The sequence below is a fragment of the Zophobas morio genome, unplaced genomic scaffold (genome assembly GCF_036711695.1).
Source record: "Zophobas morio isolate AGI-343-1 ecotype UQ-CSIRO unplaced genomic scaffold, CSIRO_AGI_Zmor_V1 ptg000011l, whole genome shotgun sequence".
In the NCBI taxonomy this organism is placed as follows: domain Eukaryota; kingdom Metazoa; phylum Arthropoda; class Insecta; order Coleoptera; family Tenebrionidae; genus Zophobas; species Zophobas morio.
Window position 1 is genome coordinate 2,347,023 of NW_026972116.1, and position 22,638 is coordinate 2,369,660.

General features: G+C 32.7%; 1 protein-coding gene across 1 annotated transcript; it reads left to right on the forward strand.

Annotated features, from left to right (window-relative positions):
- The first annotated feature begins 13,299 nt into the window (after positions 1 to 13,299).
- LOC135127401 (turripeptide Pal9.2-like) lies at positions 13,300 to 15,331 on the forward strand. Its single transcript, XM_064053843.1, has 3 exons — positions 13,300 to 13,414; positions 13,797 to 13,988; positions 15,081 to 15,331. Exons 1-3 carry the CDS (start codon positions 13,315 to 13,317, stop codon positions 15,137 to 15,139), a joined length of 351 nt encoding a protein of 116 aa, XP_063909913.1. The 5' UTR covers positions 13,300 to 13,314; the 3' UTR covers positions 15,140 to 15,331.
- Positions 15,332 to 22,638: the final 7,307 nt, after the last annotated feature.

Consider the following 22,638-nt stretch of genomic DNA (forward strand, 5'->3'; position numbering starts at 1 on the left):
AGGTATATTTTAGGAAGAATTGCTGGTTGCGTTTAAGACAACAAATGGCGCCTAATTCAAACTTGTCTGTCATCTAGCTCCGTCGGAGCGAGCCTGTTTCTAAATTAGGCAACCTACAATGCAAGCATAATGAAGAGATGTTTGTATTGATGAGGCTGATACGTGTTTAAACTCCATATTAATTTTAATAATAATGAAAAAACTTTCAGAGTTTAAATAATATATTTGTAGTCACTGCTACACGTGTTCGGTACACAGTACCGTCTTCAGGCAGAAGAGAAACTGTTTCTCTGAAACTTTTTTCATTATTATTAAAAAAAATAATGAAGAGAGTTAGACAGCTGTCAATCACTACACAGGTAAGCTGACCGGCCGCAGGCCGCTTGAGACCTTCATAAAATTATATTTAGGAGAAAATAAAGATAAAAGTCTCATAAAGTTTGTCTAGAATTATAAGAATTTTATGGACTCCCAATTCCGAAAGTTAATTCATTTTACAGCCCTGTCGTCAGTTTATTGTACAGCTGAAGAGTTCGCTCCGATGTGCGCTACGCGGTCAGGCAGGTGGCAGCTTGAGGGATACAAACAACAAACAATAGAAAACACCGTTTACACTAGTTTACAAAATTTTAATTTTTGTCTGTTGGCGCCAATTTTTTGGTTGGCAATATTCACTCATCACTTGTTTTTAACAAATCTAAACTCAAAATTTTTAGTACAGATCGAGTTTTTGTGTTTTTCATTTTTATCATTTTTTCTTATTTATTACTCCATAACGTGCATATTTTACTGTGTTAAGATTAATATCTGAAGTTTTTGTGACATGAGTACTTCAAGGAGACGCTGTTTAAATAATCCAAATAATTTTTGCTACATTTGCGGAGAGTATGTGTTTAAGAATTGTCGGAAAGTTATATCAGAGTTGGTTAAAAACACCTATATTCTGTATTTTAAAATGTCCTTGGATAAAAATGACAAGTCTTGGGCACCTAATTGTGTTTGTAGATCGTGTGTTGAATGTTTAAGATTATGGAAAAGTGGTAAAAGAAGTGCCTTTAAATTTATAACACCAACTATTTGGCGAGAACCACAAAATCATCTCGATGACTGTTACTTTTGTAGCGTGAACATAAACAGCATAAACACGAAAAATAGAATCAAATGGCAATACCCAAGTACTACTTGTGTTCAGCTTCCACTGCAACATTCACCTGACTTTTTACTGTCTGAAAATATGTCTGAACCTTTAAAAGAAACACCATCTGACACTACAACACCAGGCTCATCACAAAGTGATGCTAATTTTGAAAGTATAACAAATGAGCCGCAACGCTTTTCCCAAAACGAGTTAGATGATCTTGTAAGAGATTTGAATCTTTCTAAACAAGCTTCAGAATTGTTGGCATCAAGGCTGAAAGAAAAAAATTTACTTTCGCCAGGCACTACAATAACTTTTTATCGTGAAAGAGAAAAAGATTTGCGTCGGTATTTTTCAGAAGAAAACAATATTGTCTTTTGTTCAGACATTAAAAAATTATTGCCGCCATTTTCCTAAATCAACAAATCACAAAGGAGCTTTAAAGCGAAGTTTCTTAGAACTCAATGATTAATTTAATTTTTTAATATTTTTTTCTTAATAAATACTTGTTTTTTTTTTTTGTTTTAAATGTACATAGCTGAAACTGAAAAACTAAAGCTGATAAAAAAAATTTACTTATGTATTTGAAATTAGGATAATATATGTACTCAACAACAGCTAAAATTTTTCCGGCAACAGAGGTACCTACTGTAAACTAGTGTTATTCATCATCGCTCACACAATCGCTATTTGGCTCTGTATTTATTAAAAAAATTTTAAACCAATTATAAAAAGATCCCCTGACATTTCCTCGAGATAATCTAATTTCGCGTCGTTTATTGCTTTCGCTGATAAAAGCAAACTATTAGGCGCCCACCCTAACTTAGATCAAGCGTGATGAATAGAGAGCGGATTTTATGAAATTTGCATATCCTTTATTTTTTGCATATAAGTCTTGATATTTAATATGTGAACGAATCATGCTAATTAAAAATAAATACAGCTATAAAAAAATTGCATATTTGCATATATTTGCCTTCTGCTGCATATTTCACGTAACGGGTGCATATTTTGCATATTTATCAATTTTTGTGCTAATTAAAAAAAATTGTCATTCTTTTGGCATTTAACTAGAAAGACGAAATTTCATGAATCATTGCAAATATTCTCTTGAGCTTCAAATAACTAGGAAATGTTTGGGTTATATGGTAGTTTGGAGAAACCACTGGGTGTTAAGCCATCCTTCCAGGTAAATTCAGGCCCTAATTACTTTTGGAAATACGGTTCATTCCCAATATTTTTGTTCGTTTCTTAAGTATATTAATGGTGTGTTTTATGGTGGTCGAAGACACGTTATCCTTTTATTTTTCATCGTGAGTTTGCATTGAAAGCATTTCATTTAATGTAATATGTCGAAGATAACTTAAATTAATTTATGGATTAAACTTTTTCCTGAACTTATTCTTCAAGAAGGAGCTGTGTTTTGTCGCGCCTGCTCTATTTTTACAATTGTGGACGTAGTATGCCGTTTTTCTATTTACGAATACATACTTTAAAATCACGGGAAAACTTTTTGTTAGAATATTCAAAAAATATTTAAAAATAAATTGTTACCAAAATAGTAATTAAATAGTCTATTACTGTTTTTTTTTTAATTTGTTCTGTTTATATTTATTTTTTAGTATAAGAATATTACCTTTAAAAATGTGATTTATGTGTTAGTGAGATGTAATCAAACACCTTGCAATGTGATTTATGTATTTTTTGTAATAAAACGTAAGGTCGGGAAACCTGTTTTTGTAATTTGTAAATAAATTTAGTTCGGTTATTACGCTTTTTTTTAATTTTTGGAGCATATGCAACTGCATATCTCTGCATATATTAAGAAAGTTACTGCATATTTGCATAAATTTGGTGCATATCATATGATCATATTTGCCAAAATTTTGCTGCATATTTTCCGCTCTCTAGTGATGAATAATAATTCTCTTGCCTTTGGCCGATGGTACATCTAAAGTATATTTGTTAGAATTATCAACCCATCTCTTTTTGACGACATCGTGGCTGTCGTACCAGGTCTCGTCAAGAAAATAAATTGTTTTTTTTCTTCACATTTTTTAATTTCTTTTAACCCTTTCGCTGCTATACTCGTATATATACGTTTTAAAAAAGCGTAAACTGTGTGCGTTTCGCGTATATATACGTTCCTGGATTCACAAACTCACTCTGCTTCCGTACTTGTACGTACGACACTAGAATGCGCATGACGTAAAAAAGCATTGTTTTAGCTTTATTTTGAGCCCAAACACGATGCAGTTATATTGTTTTATTCAGTTGTAAGTTAGCAAAATGTCAGACTATGTCGGACTGTCAAATGAAGAAGTAGCTTGCCTAAAAGAATTATATTCCACAATCGAGTCAGAGGATGAACTTGATGTTTCTGATGAAGAATTTGAAGAACTAGGTAAAATTTCCGAAGACTGGCCAAAGAATTATGCCTAATTCCATGTTTTGAAGTGTATCACACCAAAAAGAATTTTTGAATTTTTGAATGTTTCTAAATTAAATGTTATTTTTATTTTTTGCAGACTGATAGAGTATTTTTTATGTTTATTTTTTTTATTGTAAGAACTAAATTTCAATAAAGTTCTATTTTGATTAAAAGGCCACCTGCTTATGACCATCAAAATAAAAAAAAAATTTACAGTGAATGATTGAACAATTCTTACCCTGTTTGCATGGATTCTCGCTTAGAAAATATTGTGAATAGTGCTGTGCACGTATATAAAAGTGCGGAGTTTGACATTCTCAGCTACTGTATACGTAGAAGTACGTGCGAGAAACTGTACCAGTGCTTCGTACGTACTAATACGTTTTAGCAAAAATAAACCCCGCACAGGAGTGTTGCAAAGGAAATAATAGGTCCGCAGCGAAAAGGTTAAATAGTTGTATCGCCATGCTTTAATTCCAGGGGATTCCATTATAACCTGCCTTTTATTAATTGTTTTAAATAAGAAGCCAATTGATTCTAGGAATTGTCTTAGAGTCTCGACGCCAAACTCTGCACCAATTTCCCTTTCAATAAGTTTTTGTCGCAAACTTCTTAAAGTTGGTACTATTTCTTCCTCATACATTTCATTAATAGGCAGTTGATCGTTGATCTTACGATATGTGCATGTCGGTCGACTTGTAACTTTCTGGCCGTACCTCAATCTTTTCTTGATTTTCTGTCTTGTATATTTACATTCACGCACCTCCACAGAGTAGCATAAGATACAGTCGTTATTCTGTCTTCTTAATGGGACGTTCGTCTTTGTCAACCTCTTTAATGCAGTGGTAAACATTAATAATAATATTTTTATAGCCTCCACTGGCAAATGAATGCGTTGGCGTGATGTCATCTGTTTACTTCTCGTCGATGTTGAAGACATTTCTTCATCAATATCGGAATCTACAAAAAAATTAACATAAAGTTCCATGACTAAATATTTTTTTATGGTTAATAAAATAAATAAAAAAATCCGCTGACATGTATTACCTATATATAGGATGTTCATGTTATCTGTTCACGGACTTTTATCATGTCGCAAGTACTACTTGCGTCAACACACGTCTACATCTGTATTTGAGGAATCGCACTGCAGTGGCTGAGAACAATCTGGGACGACAATTAGTGCTCCCTTGACGGAGGTGTAAGCTTTCTCCATTTGGTCGTTCGACAGCACTTCTTGTTTCTTTTTCCACCCTTTCCGCAAATTGTTCATTAGGGACACCGACTTTGAAAAACTGGGAATGAAACGGCGGTACCAGTTACAAAGTCCTATGAAGCGTTTAATCTCCATAGCGTTCTTCCTATGGCGGGTCGGTACGTAGGCCTTCTGTGCCATGACGTACTTTTAAGTAGTGGAGGAAAATTTGAAAGAATTTACTCTTCCCTACGTTGATCGTTAGATTCGCTGCCTTAAGCCGTTCTCTCATTTTCCCTAAAAGACAACAGTGTTCTTCAAAAATGGAACTGACTAAAATGAGACCGTCCAGGTAGACCAAGATATTTAGTTCAAACTGTGGATCAAATAAAGCTTTCTTCAAATCTCGAGTAGTGATCCACTGCGCATTGCCGTCTATTCTTGAAGGAGGGTATGAGTCGTGCTTCACCACGCTGTCCAGCTTCCTACTGTCAAAACAAAAACGATACTCTCCGGAATTCTTGTTGCTAGGAATCAATAATTAATTATGTACACCTTGCACCTATTTAATATTTGTCAATGACGCAGAAAAAGTGTGTGGAAGGGCGTAATTTTTTTATGAGATTTTTTTGCATACCTTTCAAAAACACCTTGCATATTAGAAGCATGTCACGTAGAAATTTGTTTTGATTTGAACGAGTTTGTCGCCTCAAAATAGGGGAGTAAAATTATTGATTCAGCCACAGTCGAACAGATGTTCTAAATATTATTATTATAATTTTTATTAAATAAAGACGGGCGAATTCCCAGCTTTTCGAAAAAGTGGGGTGACTCGTTCTTAATTTGATCAACAAAAAAATTGTTATGACGTCATAAACATAGATCATACACAACGCGAGAGAAAAAGAAAAAAACGAATGGCCAACTTTGGAATCGAACGCGAGACCTTCGTTGTTTTTCAAATTATCTAAGTATGTTTTACAACACTTTCTCAGTCCACGGTAAAAGAAATTTAACAGTTACCGCCTTGGTTTGAAATGTACTTTCCCAAAATGACGTATAACTAGTATTTTAGTGATTTTAGTGTAAGGAACATTTTTTAAAAAGGAAATTATCGAAACCACTCATGAGTATAAGAGTAGGTCATCCAGTCTTGCCCTCTGTAGAGACTTAATTTTTCCGCAAAAAACGTCGCGGTGCGCCTGTTAACATGCAGCTCTGTGTAAGATGAGCTAACGCTGATCCGTATAATGTAACTGAGGACCTAGATAAGTGACTTCTTGGCTTTTATTATTTTAATTAATTTGGAACAAATTATTGCCTTTTTTAAAAAATTCTTCGCGGTGCGCATTAGAATATTATATTTTCTACTAATTGCCACCTCAAGCTGGTCTTCAAGTTTAATAATAAGCTTAAAAAACGAATCGGTAAAACGTCCGTTTACGCCCGTATTCGGATACCCTCCGACGGACCCTTAACAACCAAGTCTTGATCGACCTCTGAGACTACTACTGCTACATTCATATATATGCATATAATTTAGTAGATATACTAGATGTACAATGTAGTAACGTGGTTGTAAAACTCAACGCAGATTCGTACACCAGACGTATAAGAGTATACATCAATAACAGTTAAATTAAATAAATATAGAATGACGTCATTAAATTGCTGATGGGAATGCTTAGCAACATTTTGGTTATTTAACCATCTACATGATATTTCTAATAATAATGTACATACAATACAACAATCGGTCCAGAAGTTTCGAGATTACATGTATAATAAAAATCGATGCAAACACCAGACAGACAGATAGACAGATAGACAGGCAGACAGACGGAAACGGGAGACTTCTTTTACTTGTAGTAGGGGTCATGAAACGTCGAGAAAATATAAAAGTGGCCATTCGTCCGATGGACTCGATTACTTCCTTAGCTTACGCTGGGGAAGTAAAAAAATCGTCACAGTATCTTTAAGAGTGTTGCTACTTTGACGCCGGCAAGAAATACCGCCGACTAGGTGCTCCATAAAAATCGGTGGTAAAATAATGGCTTATAATAATTACTGAAACAAATACCAGATACCTAATATAACCAGATAATAATACTATTAATGATTGAAGCAAATGTTTGTGTTAACTAATCTTAATTATTGGCGTCCATGCTACTACGTCAGTTTACAGTTGTCAGTTTGCATGAGCAAGCTTAATATACTTTTGATTAGTTGAGGCTAGAGAGCGGAAAATATGCAGCAAAATTTTGAGAAATATTATCATATGATATGCACCAAATTTATGCAAATATGCAGTAACTTTCTTAATATATGCAGAGATATGCAGTTGCATATGCTCCAAAAATTAAAAAAAAAAGCTTAATAAGCAAACTAAATTTATTTATAAAATTCAAAAACAGGTTTCCCGAGCTTACATTTTATTACAAAAAATACATAAATCACATTGCAAAGTGTTTAATTACATCTCACTAACACATAAATCACGTTTTTAAAAATAATATTCTTATACTAAAAAATAAATATAAACAGATCAAATTAAAAAATAGTAGTAATCCACTATTTAATTACTATTTTGGTAACAATTTACGCATATTTCCACCTTGAGCACCATTCCTGTGAAAATCCATTTCCCGGTGAGTTATCTCTAATTTTCCTATTATCAACTACCTATATCTGATAAGTTTTTGTGGGAACCCCTCCGAAACGATGAGTACCTGCGCAAACTGTTCTCAACAATGCGATTCCCGCAATAACTGTTCACAGTGCGATGCCTGCAGTCGATCATTGCATTTTAGTTGTGTAGGAATCACTTCTGAAGATCATGCACGAATCACGCGAAATAAATCCAAATGTATTAAAATCTATTGTAACGACTGTAATGCAGTAGACATAAGATCGCTTTTACTACAGCTCTCTAAGAAAATAGAAATACTTGAAAACAAAATTTCAAACCAAACTAGTTTGACCGAAACTTCCCAACTGGTGATTGAAAAAGTTACTGCTGAGGCAGTTGAACGTATTACGCGTGCCAAAAATATTATAGTCCACGGTGTTGCTGAGTTGAGTGGAAACCCCAAAGAGCAACAGAAGCAAGATGAGAATACGGCGAAAGAACTAACCATAGTACTGTCTGGTGAAGAGTCATGTTTGCCAGTTAGAGCCATTCGCTTGGGAAAGACCACGACAAACAAGCCACGGCCTCTTAAAATAATTCTTTCTGACGCGAGTTACACCAAAACCTGCCTGAGAAACCAAAAGCGCCTAATAAACACCGAATTTGAGAACTTGAAAATTACTGATGATAAAACCCCCCAGCAACTAAACAACCTGAAGGAGCTGCGTGCCGAACTGGGGAGACGTACATCAGAAGGAGAAAAAGATCTTACAATCAAATATATCAGAGGTACTGCAACCATCACAAAAAAGTAACAGCCCAAACCTTGCTTCTTAACCTACCATTTTTTTACACAAATCTAAACTCATTATCTGCTAAATTTGATGAATTTCTTGTTGTTGTTCAATCATTTCAACCAGCCTATATGCTTATCACTGAAACATATCTTTCTAGTAAGATTCCTGATTCTCTCATTTCTATTCGTAACTATTCAATCTATCGATGCGACCGTTTAAACCAAACTGGAGGAGGATGCTGCATTTATATTAATAACACTGCCTTTAAAGAATTCAAAATTACCAACATCTCGTTTGACTGTCCAGGTTGTGAATCCTTAGCACTGTACTTTCGTTCTCCCACATTCGACTTTTGTTTAGTTTGTGTATATCGTCCCCCCAGTACAAATTCCGAATCAGATACAATTCTCTACAACTCTCTTAACGCTTTATTACAACAGTACAATAACCTAATTACATTTGGAGACTTTAACTATCCTAACTTACATTGGCCTTTCCCTGATAGGAACACTTCGTCTGAGGATTTTCTCAACATGCTAGAAAATGCAAACTTACATCAGTTAGTCAGTCAATTTACACGGTTCAGACTGGGTCAAACTCCGTCGCTTCTAGATCTAATTTTGACAACCGATCCCCAACTATTCAGCGAAATAAACTATCTACTCAATATTGGAAAATCCGATCATGTGGTATTACTAACAAACATTCAAGTCGTCATTAGAAACACATCTAAAAACCAAGCCAAAAGTGTCACAGTAACGGATTGGGAAAACGTGTTGGATGAACTCACTCAAGTTAACTGGGATATGCTTCTTGAATTAGACAACGTAAACGAACAATGGTCTCGGTTCAAAACAACAGTTCGTGAATCTCTTGAGAGAAACAGTCGCACAAAAACAACATTATTCAATCCTCTAAAACCATGGATCACCTCCGACCTCCTGAAGAGCATCAAACTGAAAAAATACCTGTGGAGAGCATATTTGAGAAATCCAACACCAGACAGTCTTCTTCGCCATAGACAACACTCGAATACAGTCAGCAAAAAAATCAGACAATCTAGGCAAAACTACGAAAAGAATATAATAAACAGCAACGACCCTAAAAAATTTTATAAGTATCTTAGAACAACTATGTCATCAAAAGTTAGCATTCCTTTACTCAAAAAACCAAATGGCAACTTATGTAACTGCGATTTCGAAGTAGCTGAACTTTTGGCAGATACCAACGCATTATCATTTACCGACGAACCAATCGATGAATTACCCGTATTCAGAACAAGCATTGTAAACCAACTTAGTAATGTCGAATTTACTGATGACATTGTTTCAGCATATATTACCAAATCAAAGAGCAACACTGCCCCAGGTGTAGATGGCATACCACTTAATATTTTGAAACAAGGCAATCTTGTACTATCCAAACCATTAGCCACATTAATGACTTCATCTTTCAAATCTAGTAATCTACCTGACGACTGGAGATGTGCTATTACTACACCAATATACAAAAAACACGACAAGCTACACCCAGACAATTACAGACACATTAGTCTATTACCTAGTTGTTCTAAGTTGATGGAAAAAATCATATTTGACAAGTTGTTCGCATTCGCCATCGACAACAACATAATACCCGATGATCAACACGGTTTCTTTACCGGAAGATCGGCAACAACCAATCTATTGCAGTGTATCGATGACTGGACTAAAGCCTTCGAAAGTCGTATCCCTGTCGACGTCATCTACTTAGACTTTTCGAAGGCATTCGACAGAATTCCCAAAAGAAGGCTGCTTCTCAAACTCAGATCATACGGAGTAACCGGAACACTTTTAAGCTGGATCGAGGCTTATCTGTCAACAAGATCATTTAAAGTACGTGTGGGACAGACTTTTTCTATTTTAAGACCTGTCACAAGTGGGGTTCCCCAGGGTAGTGTCCTAGGACCGCTTCTTTTTATCATATACATTGCCGACCTTCCCAAACTCATCTCCTCCAAATCTCCCTTTTTCGCTGACGATTCAAAAATCTACGATCATTCGTAATCATGACAACATACAGGAAGATCTAAATATAATCTATCAATGGTGCGAAACCTGGCTACTACCTCTCAATACCGACAAATGTACAGTGTTGTATTTCGGTCCCGATAATCCCAAGAACAGCTACTGGTTAGGTAATCATCGCCTAAAAGAAGAAACGTCACACTGTGACCTAGGTGTAACTGTTACAAACAAGTTAGAATGGTCTACTCATATTGCAAACATTTGTAACAAAGCCAACCGTCAACTGTATTTGATAAGCCGAGTACTGCGGTTCAGTATGGAGCTGCGACTTAATTAGGGACACCAACCAATTGGAAGCTGTCCAGCGGCGCGCAACCCGCTTACCATTTGGTAGGATAAGACCATCCTATGAAGAACGGCTTGAAATGTATGGATTGGATACAATAGCCAACAGAAGATCCCGTGGCGACCAAATTTTCACTTTCAAAGTACTGCATAATATCATAGGATCGAACTTAGCGTACATGTATCGTTTGAATATCAATGATAGACTCAGAAGACATCAGTACAATTTGATCAAAGAAAGAACTTCTTCCAGGTCTCGCTCAAATTTTCTTGTAAACCGTGTGGTGAACCAATGGAACAGCCTTCCTGATACAATTGTTAATTCTCCCAGTGTTAACTGCTTCAAGAACAGATTCGACGCATTCAATTTATAAGTTTTAGTAAATATATCCAATTATTTGTATTATTTAGGAGTGCAGCTATTTTTTTTTTCTTTTGTTATTGAAATTGTCTCTTATTTCTATTTGGATCCATAGGTTTTACCTCCATCCTTATTTTTGTATTAATAATAATAATAATAATAATAATAATTGATTTTTAGATATTTTTCGAAATATTCTAACAAAAAGTTTTTCCGGTGATTCTAAACTAAATGTATTTGTAAATAGAAAAACTGCGTACTACGTCCACAGATGTAAAAATACTTACCGGTTTAGGGCAGGCGCGACAAAGTACAGTTCGTTCTTGAAGAATAACTTCAGGAAAAGGTTTAATCCATAAATTAATTTGAGTTATTTTCGACATATTGATACACTTGTATCCCTTTAAATACTTTCAATATAAACTCACGATGAAAAATAATAACAGTATAACGTCCCTTCGATCACCACTAATAAACGTACACTTATTAACTAACGAACAAAAATATTGGGAATGAAGGGTATTTCCAAAAGTAATTAGGCCGCGAATTTACCTGGAAGGATGGCTTAACACCTAGTGGTGTCTCCAAACTACCATAAAACCCAAACCTTTTCTAGTTATTTGAAGCTCAGGATAATATTTGCAATATGATTCATAAAATTTCGTCTTTCTAGATAAATGCCGATAGAATGACAATAATCTTTTTTTTCAAAATAGTACAAAAATTGATAAAAATGCAAAATATGCACCCATTCCGTGAAATATGCAGCAGAAGGCAAATATATGCAAATATGCAATTTTTTTATAGCTGTATTCATTTTTAATTAGCATGATTCGTTTACATATTAAATATCAAGACTTATATGCAAAAAATAACGGATATGCAAATTTCCTAAAATCCGTTCTCTAGTTGAGGCGATGGCAGGTGTCATTAATGTTACTTTGACAATCAGGTATTCCATTATAAAATTTTAAATATGTTACCAACCGCACAAAAAAAAATCATGAACATTAAAAGTCGCTTGGTAACTGCTACTTTATTTTAGATTATTAATCAAATTAATGTGTCTAATATTATTTTTGCAGCAACAGCAGTATAATAAACTGGTCAAATTATTGCTCTAAAAATATTACAAAACTGTTGTAATCATGAATAACGTTTTTATGTACCATTATTTTATTTGGTTCTTTTATTTTCAAGACTATGAACTACATATCATATATGTAATAGGAGTAATATTTAACAAAGAACCAATCTTTTTTTCTGCAGCAACTAAAAAATATCACTTTATTATACATTCTTATCTAGGTTAGGAGGGCGCCACTACCCATATCTCTATCTCTTTCAGTGTATTAACAACCACAAAGGCCTACTCGAACCCTGTCTAAATACTCATATGTTCATTTTCTATTAGAATAATGTATTTTTAAAATAATCTAGTAAAAGCAATAAAATATATCGGGTGTTTGGAAAATGGCGGATTAACTCTCCGCTACCCTCTTAACAATCAACTGGTGAGTTTGGGAAAAATAGTAAAAAAAATCCTTCGCACATTTTGGTGAAGTTATAATGATTTTAAAATTGGTTCTTTTGCTACGTTTAACAACTAAACAACTCATTCATTATCAGAATAACTAGTATTAATACTTTTTGTTAATATTTTTCTCGCCCATGACCATGTTTAATTACCATTTCAGTTAGAATGCACAAAGATATGGCTGTGTTATTTTTGTAATAATTTGATAAAATTCCATTTGACAACAATGTTTGCCTGATATAAAGCGAAGGTGGATTTCAATTACATACCATCGTTACTAACAAACCAGAAAATAAGCTGGAGGTATTCACGCATTGGGTGTGTACAGTGTTGCCAATTTTACTTTTATAAAATTACGTTTTTTTCGTAATCTATATTATAAAGAATTTTTTTATTATTTTTTTGGGACTTCCGAAACCCCCGTGTATAAGGTACTGAAGAGTTAATCCACCATTTTCCAGACAGCCGGTATATTTGGAATTAATAATAATTTGTCTTGTCATTATTTAACAAGTTACAGAAGTCTTAAATTGCCAGAATAAACCGTATTATTATGTAACAACTTTGTTATGTAGATATCGTAGTCGGTTTAAGTATAACTCATTATATTATTTCAAAGAACTTGTTAAAGGTTACAGAAATGGGATAAATAACTTTTTTCTATGTCAAGCGAGCGTTCAATAACAGCTTCCCACACAATGGATTAAAAACAAAGGATGCTTTGATAAACATACAAAATTTTACAATTTTAAATTTCAATTGAATTAATTATTTACGGCAATGTCACCTCTTGTTATTTTGTTCACACAATAATTAACAAACCGATTTAAATTTGCAATCAGATTCATCTCCATGTTGCATGCAAAATTAAGGTGATGAAGTGGGGGCAGTACATAAAAGTCAAGCAGGTTCAACTAGTGCATAATTTTATCGAAGTCGCCATGAAGTTTGCAGTTGTATGTTTTGTTGTAATTGGTAAGTAGATATGTATTTTTTTTGTTGAAATTAAGTGATGTTATTAAATAGGTACTGATTCGTCTTTTGGAATCAGTTTTATTTTTAATGCAATGGAAATTTCTTAATGGAGAAAATGATAATCTATAAAAACAATTCATTTGTTTTGATCAAAGTTTATCAATAAACGAATTACAAAATCTTCAAATCGAGTATTCCGATACTTTTATAATTCTGATTATACGCAATTTGATTTGTTAATATTAATATCAAGCAATTATTGATAACTTAAGAAATCATTCAATTCAAAACGATAAAGACAGATAATGTGAAGGTTCATTGAAGGAAGTTCCAGTCTGTTGACTTCTACTTATCTTGTTCTAAATCTTGACCCTGATTTTAGCTGTCGTGGTAACCAGCAGTTACGGTTTACCAGCGAAAGGATCAACAAAGGCCGCTCTGAAAAAGAAACCATGTCTTAAAGAATGTCCTGATGACTATAAACCCGTATGTGCAGGAGATGGTAGCGGGAAAAACAATAAATCTTTTGGAAGCGAATGTGTCCTGTCTAACTACAACTGCGAATCAGGAAATAGTAATTATTCTTCCTTATCTTATTTTAAAGCTGAGCCGGATTAAATTTATTTATTGTGTGCTTAAAGTTACTGGTGTCTTTAACCGAGCAGAAGTAAGCAATTTAAATTTGAATGAGCACTCATACATTAAACAATCAAGCTTATTCTGCGTTTAGTTCCATAGAAAATTATGACTAACCATAATAAAGCCGAGTGTTAACTCTTTCCTGCAATTATCGTAATTTACGTTGTCTGTCTAAATGGACATAACAATTGAGGCTATCAAGGTTTCAGATCGGATTTGTTTTACAATTGATTCAAACGTAGCAAAGGAATGAAATAATAGCAGCAACAAAAGTTAGATTGTTGAAACTTTATTTAAAAAATATAATTACCACAGCAGGTATAAATTATAGTATTCATGTCATACATATTGTTGGCAAACAATGAATATTGTACGATAATATCTAGGAATTTTGATTTTCTTGCGTTATTTACATTTTTAGCCTAATAATAATAATAATAATAATGGATATTTGCTGGCAGTTCCATCAGATATTTATAGGAATTTATACATCATTTTAAACTAGCATTATTTAACAAAATGTTTTTTTTTTATATAAATTTAAAAAACGAATTTCTTTTTCAAAATATTGTCACTTATTAAGATAAAATGCAGAGCTCTTTCAGATATGCGCCTGCAGATAACACATTTAAATGTTTCTTAAACACTATCAATTTGTGTATATTTAAATAAATTTAAACTACATAATATAATGCGTACTGGTCTTATAAAATAAATCAGTGCCCTCGTACTTACCACTAAGATTTATCTAAATTTCAAAGTCACATTTTTGTCACTTAAATTCTTGACTGTATAAAGCGGACAAACTGCATCAACTGATAAAAAATGATAAAATATTTCCACTAAAATATATAACTATTTATACTAATGATACTACATTTTAACATGTTTATTTTTATGCATTAATAATATTGTATCAACTCATTCCAAGTACCGATGCTTACTTAGCTTACAAATATTTGCATTAAAAAAGACATTTGTGTTTAATTAATGTCGTAAATGATTTACCTATAATTTTAAATTTCAGATCTGAAGATACAAAGTCAGGGAGAATGTCCAGGTGGTGGAGGAGTTCGTTTGTCGTAACCGATTTTGGCAAAATAATCGCAACTCTCATTCTTACCTAATATATATGTTAAATATCAATATTAATGTAAACGTATCATTCAGTTCAATAATAATAATTAATGATAATTCAGTAATCATTTACGTGGATTAAATACTTGTAAAACTAATAATTGTGCTTGAACATTTTTAAAAAATACACTTTAATTTTTGCCTAACTTGTTTTCATTAACGTCGAACACAACTCTTAGATTTAAATGTATGTTTGAGTACATACATATGTCATTTATCATTAAAAATTCTGGGACATTTCTACTGTTAATATATGTTGAAATTTCTTTTAAATTCAAAACAAAATTTATACTTTTATGATTAACTAATTAAATATGTAAGTAAAAAAAGAACTTAAGAGAAATTGTTAAATATTAATTATACATGTGCATTGAAACTAGTAGTGAAATGTTACAATAGTAATATTTCTTATTTTATTAATAAAATGTTCTAACTTAAAGATGTCTTACTCGAGACGTTATTATGTTTTTAATTAACTTTTACAATATTTATTAGTGTAATCTCCTACAGATAATAAGGCCTTGATACCAGACAGTGTCCTTATAAACTCTTCGAAGTTATTTAATTTTTGAGATGTCAAAAATACAAGAACTTTTTTGTAGATAAATGCAACCAGTAATGTGTTTCAGCTAAATTTATTGCTTTTTGGTTTAAAATAAAAAAATAAATGTCGTTATTAATATTCTTTTACAAACTGAAAAATTATTGAGATGTACTGATCGTAGATTAAGCTAACTGTTATCTAGACGACAATTTATCAACAATAAGATGTGAGTTTGCAAGTATCTACCATTTTAACAAGTGATAACGACAATGAATTTAAAACGGTCTTTAAATGTTGAGATAATAAAGAGAAATTTTGTATTATTTATGCTATAGAAGAGACATTGCGGTTTTGTTACAAAGTAATCTGTAATAAAAAGGTCAAAACAAAAATAATTTAACTAAAGATTTTAAATGGTAAATGGAACTTGTTAACGATTTGCCTCCTATATAAATTATTTCGACACGTCAAAAAAGACGCTACTGCATGAGTTTACTTTTTTTACGGAAATTAAATGAAATATGACCTGCCAAAAACTAACCTCCTCTGCTAAATTTCAGTACTGTATATTATATCTTATACTACTTGCCGAGCAAAATGTAGCAATATGATTAATATATGTAAATAGGTACATATGTGTAATCTATATACATATATATATATATATATATACTCGTATTATGAGTTTTCGGTCCCTATTTCTCCAAAAATATTTTGGTAAACACATTCTTCTTATGATAGCGCAAAATATGTGACTTTCTAGTATGTTGTTATTAACAACAATAATTAGTTCCATTGAAATTTTTTTCATCTACGCAAAAAAATGTTCCTTATCGTTTGTAACTGATGGATCTATTAAAAGAAAGGGATTATCTTATCATCGTACCCGTTATATCGAATATTAATTCACATGTTTGTGAAATGTTTGAATTGAAAACGTCATTTTGGCATATACGTATAATGAATATTTCTAATCGCATCACACTTACCTCAAGAAGCCGTCATCCGGGCTGTAGCTTTAGTTGAAGATGGTCGGACCCAACTTTATGTGGCCACTCTTCTGGGCGTTGATCGTTCGTCCATTTCTAGACTAATGCAGAAGTACCATCTACTGGACCAGGACCTCATGTCATGCCCTATGGAGCCTACATAGGGCTGAATTTTACATATATGCACGATAATGCGCCGCCTCAAATAGCCCACATTGTACAACAATACTTGGAAGAGGTTGAAATTCCACTTCTACCTCGCCAGCCAGGAGGCCCTACATGATCTTCATTAAACATGTGTGGGATCATGTAAAATGGAGTTTAAAGGAGCGTAGATTGGTTATTGGAGATATTAATGCCATGTATGTAGAATGCCATCGTGTAAGAATGGGAAAATCTTCCGCAAGAGTACATTAGGAGTTTAATCGACGAATGCAGGCTGTTATTAGAGGTAGGGATGGAAATATTTCGTACTAGTTTGTGTTGAATTGTTATTAACGTTTAATGGCTAAGATAAAAGACCAACTTCTGATAGTAAATTTTGTTTTTGATCGTTTTGTCTTTAGTTGCAGTCGCTTACAGAAATATTCTTATAGTTAATTGCTTTAATTTTTTTCTGGGGTGTGTATTTTATTAACGGCCATAAAGTCAATACATTTTTTAATTTCCAAAATAAACGAAATTATGCAAATTCGTTATTACCTCTTGAGCATATTGATGGTTACAATATCCGTTATGCATAGTTAATACGGTACAGTTATACAGATAGGATTAGGAGTACACAACATGTTTAATAATCATGCTTATGTTTAAGATGTGCTAACATATGTTTTTCTAAAACTTTGTGCTAAATTAACTAAATTTACTATTTACATATTTTTAATATTAACTTGAGGTAAGTAACTTTTCTTGCACTGTAAACTTATTTATTGCAACTCAAGAATCTGCCAGCACTGGTCCCACTCTATTTTTAGTTTCTATCAACGACACATGTACTGCTTTTCAGTCTCTTAACAAATCTAAAACTATTGCCACACTTTTTACTTTAAGAAATTTATTTAATTAAAGCTTTGAAAAGACTTCTTTCTTTCATGTTTATCTCTTATGGTTTGGAATTAAGGGATATGCTGCTTGTGCTGGTCTCCTCTTCAAGTTACAAAAATGTGTGATCATTGATCAGAGTAGGGGCTGGTTTGAATTACAGATTTTAGACATTGCTTTACTTCACTGAATATTTTTACTATCCTTAGTGCATATATTTATTTTTGTTTAATGTATCTATATATGTTGATAGTACATGGTAAAATGGTTTTACTGGCGGACAGACGGATACGACTGGTGAGCCTCAGACTGTCTTCTGGAGCCAGTAAAACCGTTATCATGCATGTATTGTTGAATATTTTATTTGTTCCTCATAAATAACTATTATAAAATATTAAAAATTCTTGAAATTCCGATATTTGAAAAAAATCGTATGAGCTTTAGAGATATAGCCTTGGAAAACCACATCAGCATGGCACTTATGTTGTTGAGTTTTGTCTTTTAGATTTTTCGATTTATCGTTTTTGATTTATTTAAATGAGCGTGCCACTGGCTATAATACTGACGAAGCAGCGAGTTTGCCTGAATTAACTTTGTAATCGAGTCCGTCGACCGATTCTCTTGTTTTACGTTTTCTCTGCCTTTCATGACCTCTAGAGTACGAAGAAATAGATCTCCCGTTTCCGTCTGCCTAGCTGTCTGTCTGTCTGTCTGCTGTCTGTTAGGATTTTTATTAGACAAATAATCTCCGAAACTACTGGACCGATTGTTGTCAAATTTTATATGTGTATTATGAATATTCTGTAGATGGTAAAACTCTAACCCAACTTTGTCTAATCATTCCCACCAATAATGTGATGACGTCGCTTCAAAATTATACGTAGTAAATGGGTTTTAAATTTTAGAAAATAACATACTACTGCACATGTAGTTTATGACTCCGTGACATTTTGCAATTTAATTTTGAATCCACAAAAGCGAATGCTTTGAAATCTTGCAAATGTTTTAAAGTTATAACAAGCATGATAAATTTTTAATCAAAATATATTTGCTTCTCCCCTCGAAAAAATGGATGAACTCAGCTCAAAACTTTGCCGAATAAATCCTGTCTAAAGTAAAAAATATGATGAATCTATACTTGTGATCCATCCCATTCATATTATTTGGATTTGCTTATACAGGGTGACTCAAAAAAATTAATAAATGCGTGGATTTATTTTATTGATTTAATCAGGAATTGCAAAATCGAATGCTTTGAAATCTGGAGATGTTTTATAAGCATGGTAATTTTTTGATGAAAATGTATTTCCCAAAAAATTGATGACGTCACCTTAAAATTTTACTAAATAAATCCTATTTAAATGTGCAAAATATGATGAGTCAATACTTGTGATTTATATTTGCAGTAATATCTTTTAAATTTGTTAATTCAGGGTGTCCCAAAAAATTAATGGCTGAGTCAATTTACTTAATTGATTAAATCAGGAACTGCAAAACCAAATGTTTTGAAATTTTGCACACATTTTGAAGTTATTGTAAGCATGGTTAACCTTTTAATCAAAATGTATCTATTTATCAACCCCAAAAACTTGAAGACGTCATCTCAAAATTTTGACAAATAAATCCTATCTAAAATGTGCAAAATATGAACAGTCTATACTTGTGATTTATCATTGCATTAATATTTTTTAGATTTGCTTAAACAGGGTGACAAAAAAATTAATGAATGAGTCAATTTATTTTATTGATTAAATTAGGAACGGCCCACTCCATTTTTCCAGAAAATTTTGGGAATACAATACTGTTATTTTTAGTATTACACTGCACCAATCCAAGTTGGTGTACGTGTCATTGCTGTTGTTGATGACGTCATTACAAAATTGTGTAAAGTAGAAACTCAACTCGAAAATTATGGATATATTTCATTCTACTTTAGGTGCGAAGGAAGTTCTGTCGAAACAACTTTCGACCAATTTTTTTTCGTTAAAATTTTGAGATGTCATCAATTTTAAAACTGTTATAAGATTTCAAGCCATTCGGTTTTGCAGATTCAAAATTGAATTACAATATGTTGTTATGAAATTTTGATTTTTTTACAAAAAGCTGAATGTCTCGGGTAAAAAGTCAACACGGTTTAATAACTCAAGTGTAGGACTATGTTATTTTATGCAATGTAAAACTCATTTACTATGTACAATTTTGAGGTGACGTCATCAATTTGTTGGTGAGGACGATTAGATATAGTTTGGTTAGCGTTTTACCAACTAAATGGTATTCCTAATATACATACAAAATTTGATGATAATCGGTACACTAAATAGTTCCGGAAATTATCTGTCTAATAAAATTCCGGACAGACGACAGACAGACAGACGGAAATGGGAGACCTAATTTTGCGTACTCTAGAGTTTATGACTGCTGACCAGGGAACTAAAGTAACCTCATTTGACATACACCTGTTAAAACTTTTATGACTTAAGCGGCTTAAGCCAAACCACCATTATAAGTCAAACTGGCTATTGTATTACTTCACTCAGTTCATAGCTACATTATGCCAACAATGGACACTAATAATCTTGCGGTTCAGGTCCACAACGCTTACAATAGCCAGTTTGACTGATAAAGGTGCTTTGGCTTAAGCCGCTTAAGTCATAAAAGTTTTAACAGGTGTATATCAAAAGAGGTTACAGTATATACCTTTTCAGTGACGGCTCGGCACGCTGCAAAACAGTCAGCTGCGCTTGACATTTGAGGTCGTAGCTTTAATAACTGTTTCCGTTCCAGCTTCAGTGTATATTTGTTTTTCTTTTTTTCTTAACAACGTCGATTTGTTGTGTTTACAACATTTTTGGGTAATTATTATTTATGTAAATTTAAACAGAGCCACTGGACCATCACGCGGGCACATTGGCTCAAGGTATATTCTAATTTATAAGAATTAATTGAAATAAATTCGACAATAATTGTTAACATTTTGTTAACAAATAATTAAGAAACCAATAATATAATACACGATGTTTTTTTAATTTTAAAATTATAGCAAACTTTGACTGTTTAACATGCTATTCGTGAATTCGGTTTTGCAATTTAAGGTTAAATTCCAAAATGTTGTTACAGAATTTTGATTTTTGTTACAAAAATTTGGATATCTAGGGTAAAAACTCCACACGAATTCATACAAGCGCAAAGGACTATCTAATTTTATACAATTTATTCTATTTTAGAACCATAATCTTATTTATAAGCACCCAAATGCGGGCATAAATTGGCCTTTTTAGCACAAATCTGTCAGAAATTGCTAAGCAACAATTGATTGTTCATTTACACTAATCAATTAATTATTCAAACAAGCTTTGATATTCAACATTTTTTTTAAGTTGGAAAAATATTATTTTTTCAAATCATTACCTGACCGACTTCAAATTCTTCTAAACTTTCGTTTGAATAAAGGTTTTCCGCTTCTTTAATTTGCATTTTGAAAAACAAATTATCAAATAATCAACGTGGTATCCATAACAACATCAAAATAATAGCCAACTATGTATTAAAGTTCGCATCGGCACAATTCACACAGTCTTGCCGAAAATACTCAATATTTCGATTATTTCGTTAAAAATAGTTTAGAAACTAAAATAGAATAAAACGTTGTATGTACCACGTGCATAATTGTCGATTGTGGCACTCGGGAAATTAAAAGCCCTCCTTCGTCGGGCTTTAAACATTCCCTCGTGCCACAATCTCCCTGATTATGCCCTTAATACATAAATAACTATTAAAGACTCCTAACATTGAATTAAATTGTATAAAAAAATATTTGGTGGCGATATCGTCCCGTTGTTGGTGCGGGTATTAGGTACACGAATTTTCGTTAGCGTTTTATCATCTAAAGTTCTGTACGATATTATTTTCCAATTTAGGTACATATAAAATTTTACCACAATTGGTCCATTAGTTTCGGAGATTATCTGTCTAATAAAAACCAAACAAACGACAGACAGACGACAGACGACAGACAGACGGAAACACCGACTCTAGAGGTCATGAAATATTGGGAAAAGAGCCATTCGTGGGATGGACCCTATTATAATACTTCCTTAGCTTACGCTTGGGAATTAAAAGTGTCATTTTTTCGTAATTGTATCTAATTACACAGTCGAACAATTTTAGAAAAATTTCTTGTTACAAGCATTCTAAAAATGTATTCTGAAAATTTATTTTGTGCTGAATAACTATCTAATAAGACATTATGCCTACGTCGTCAAAAACATTTTTTTTTTGAAATTGTTCATAGATAGTTCCAGTTAAAGGTGTACTATTGTATAATGGGAATAAATATCTAGAACTGACGACTGCATACTCCATACAAACTGCAGAAACATATGAGAATATTCAACACTTGTTAAACTGTATTAACGACAAAAAGTTTGAGTGCAATTTGATAGGCGATTTAAAAATTGTAGTTTTAGTAACTGGGTTTCAATATGGATATACCAAGCATATGTGCTTCTTATGCAAGTGAAATACAAGAGAGAAGCATTTCAACATCTGAAACCAATGTTTCTTAAGATTTCTGCTGCTGACATAAACCAAGGTAAAAACTAAAATATTACAGTGAATTTCAGTTTTCATATTATGTACGTTTTTTATATTTAGGAATTTTCATTGGACATTCGAATGAAGGATCAAATGTTCTACGCCTATTTGAATGATACAGAAAAATTTACTTGGGAATCAGTTAGCTTAGTGATCAGTGAATTTTTAGGAAACAAACGTTCCACAAATTATATCTCATTTAAATTTCTTTGCTGATAATAATCTTTTCATCGAGAAATCAAGAAAGTCGAACAAGATTTAAGAGAAAGATCCAAGTATGA

What these genes read in the sequence shown, in the direction of transcription:
- LOC135127401 (XM_064053843.1), top strand. Translation starts at nt 13,315, where the DNA reads ATGAAGTGGGGGCAGTACATAAAAGTCAAGCAGGTTCAACTAGTGCAT. An exon ending in TGTATGTTTTGTTGTAATTG is followed by an intron (nt 13,415 to 13,796) that starts GTAAGTAGATAT and finishes CCCTGATTTTAG; the next exon opens with CTGTCGTGGTAACCAGCAGT. An exon ending in CAACTGCGAATCAGGAAATA is followed by an intron (nt 13,989 to 15,080) that starts GTAATTATTCTT and finishes TTTAAATTTCAG; the next exon opens with ATCTGAAGATACAAAGTCAG.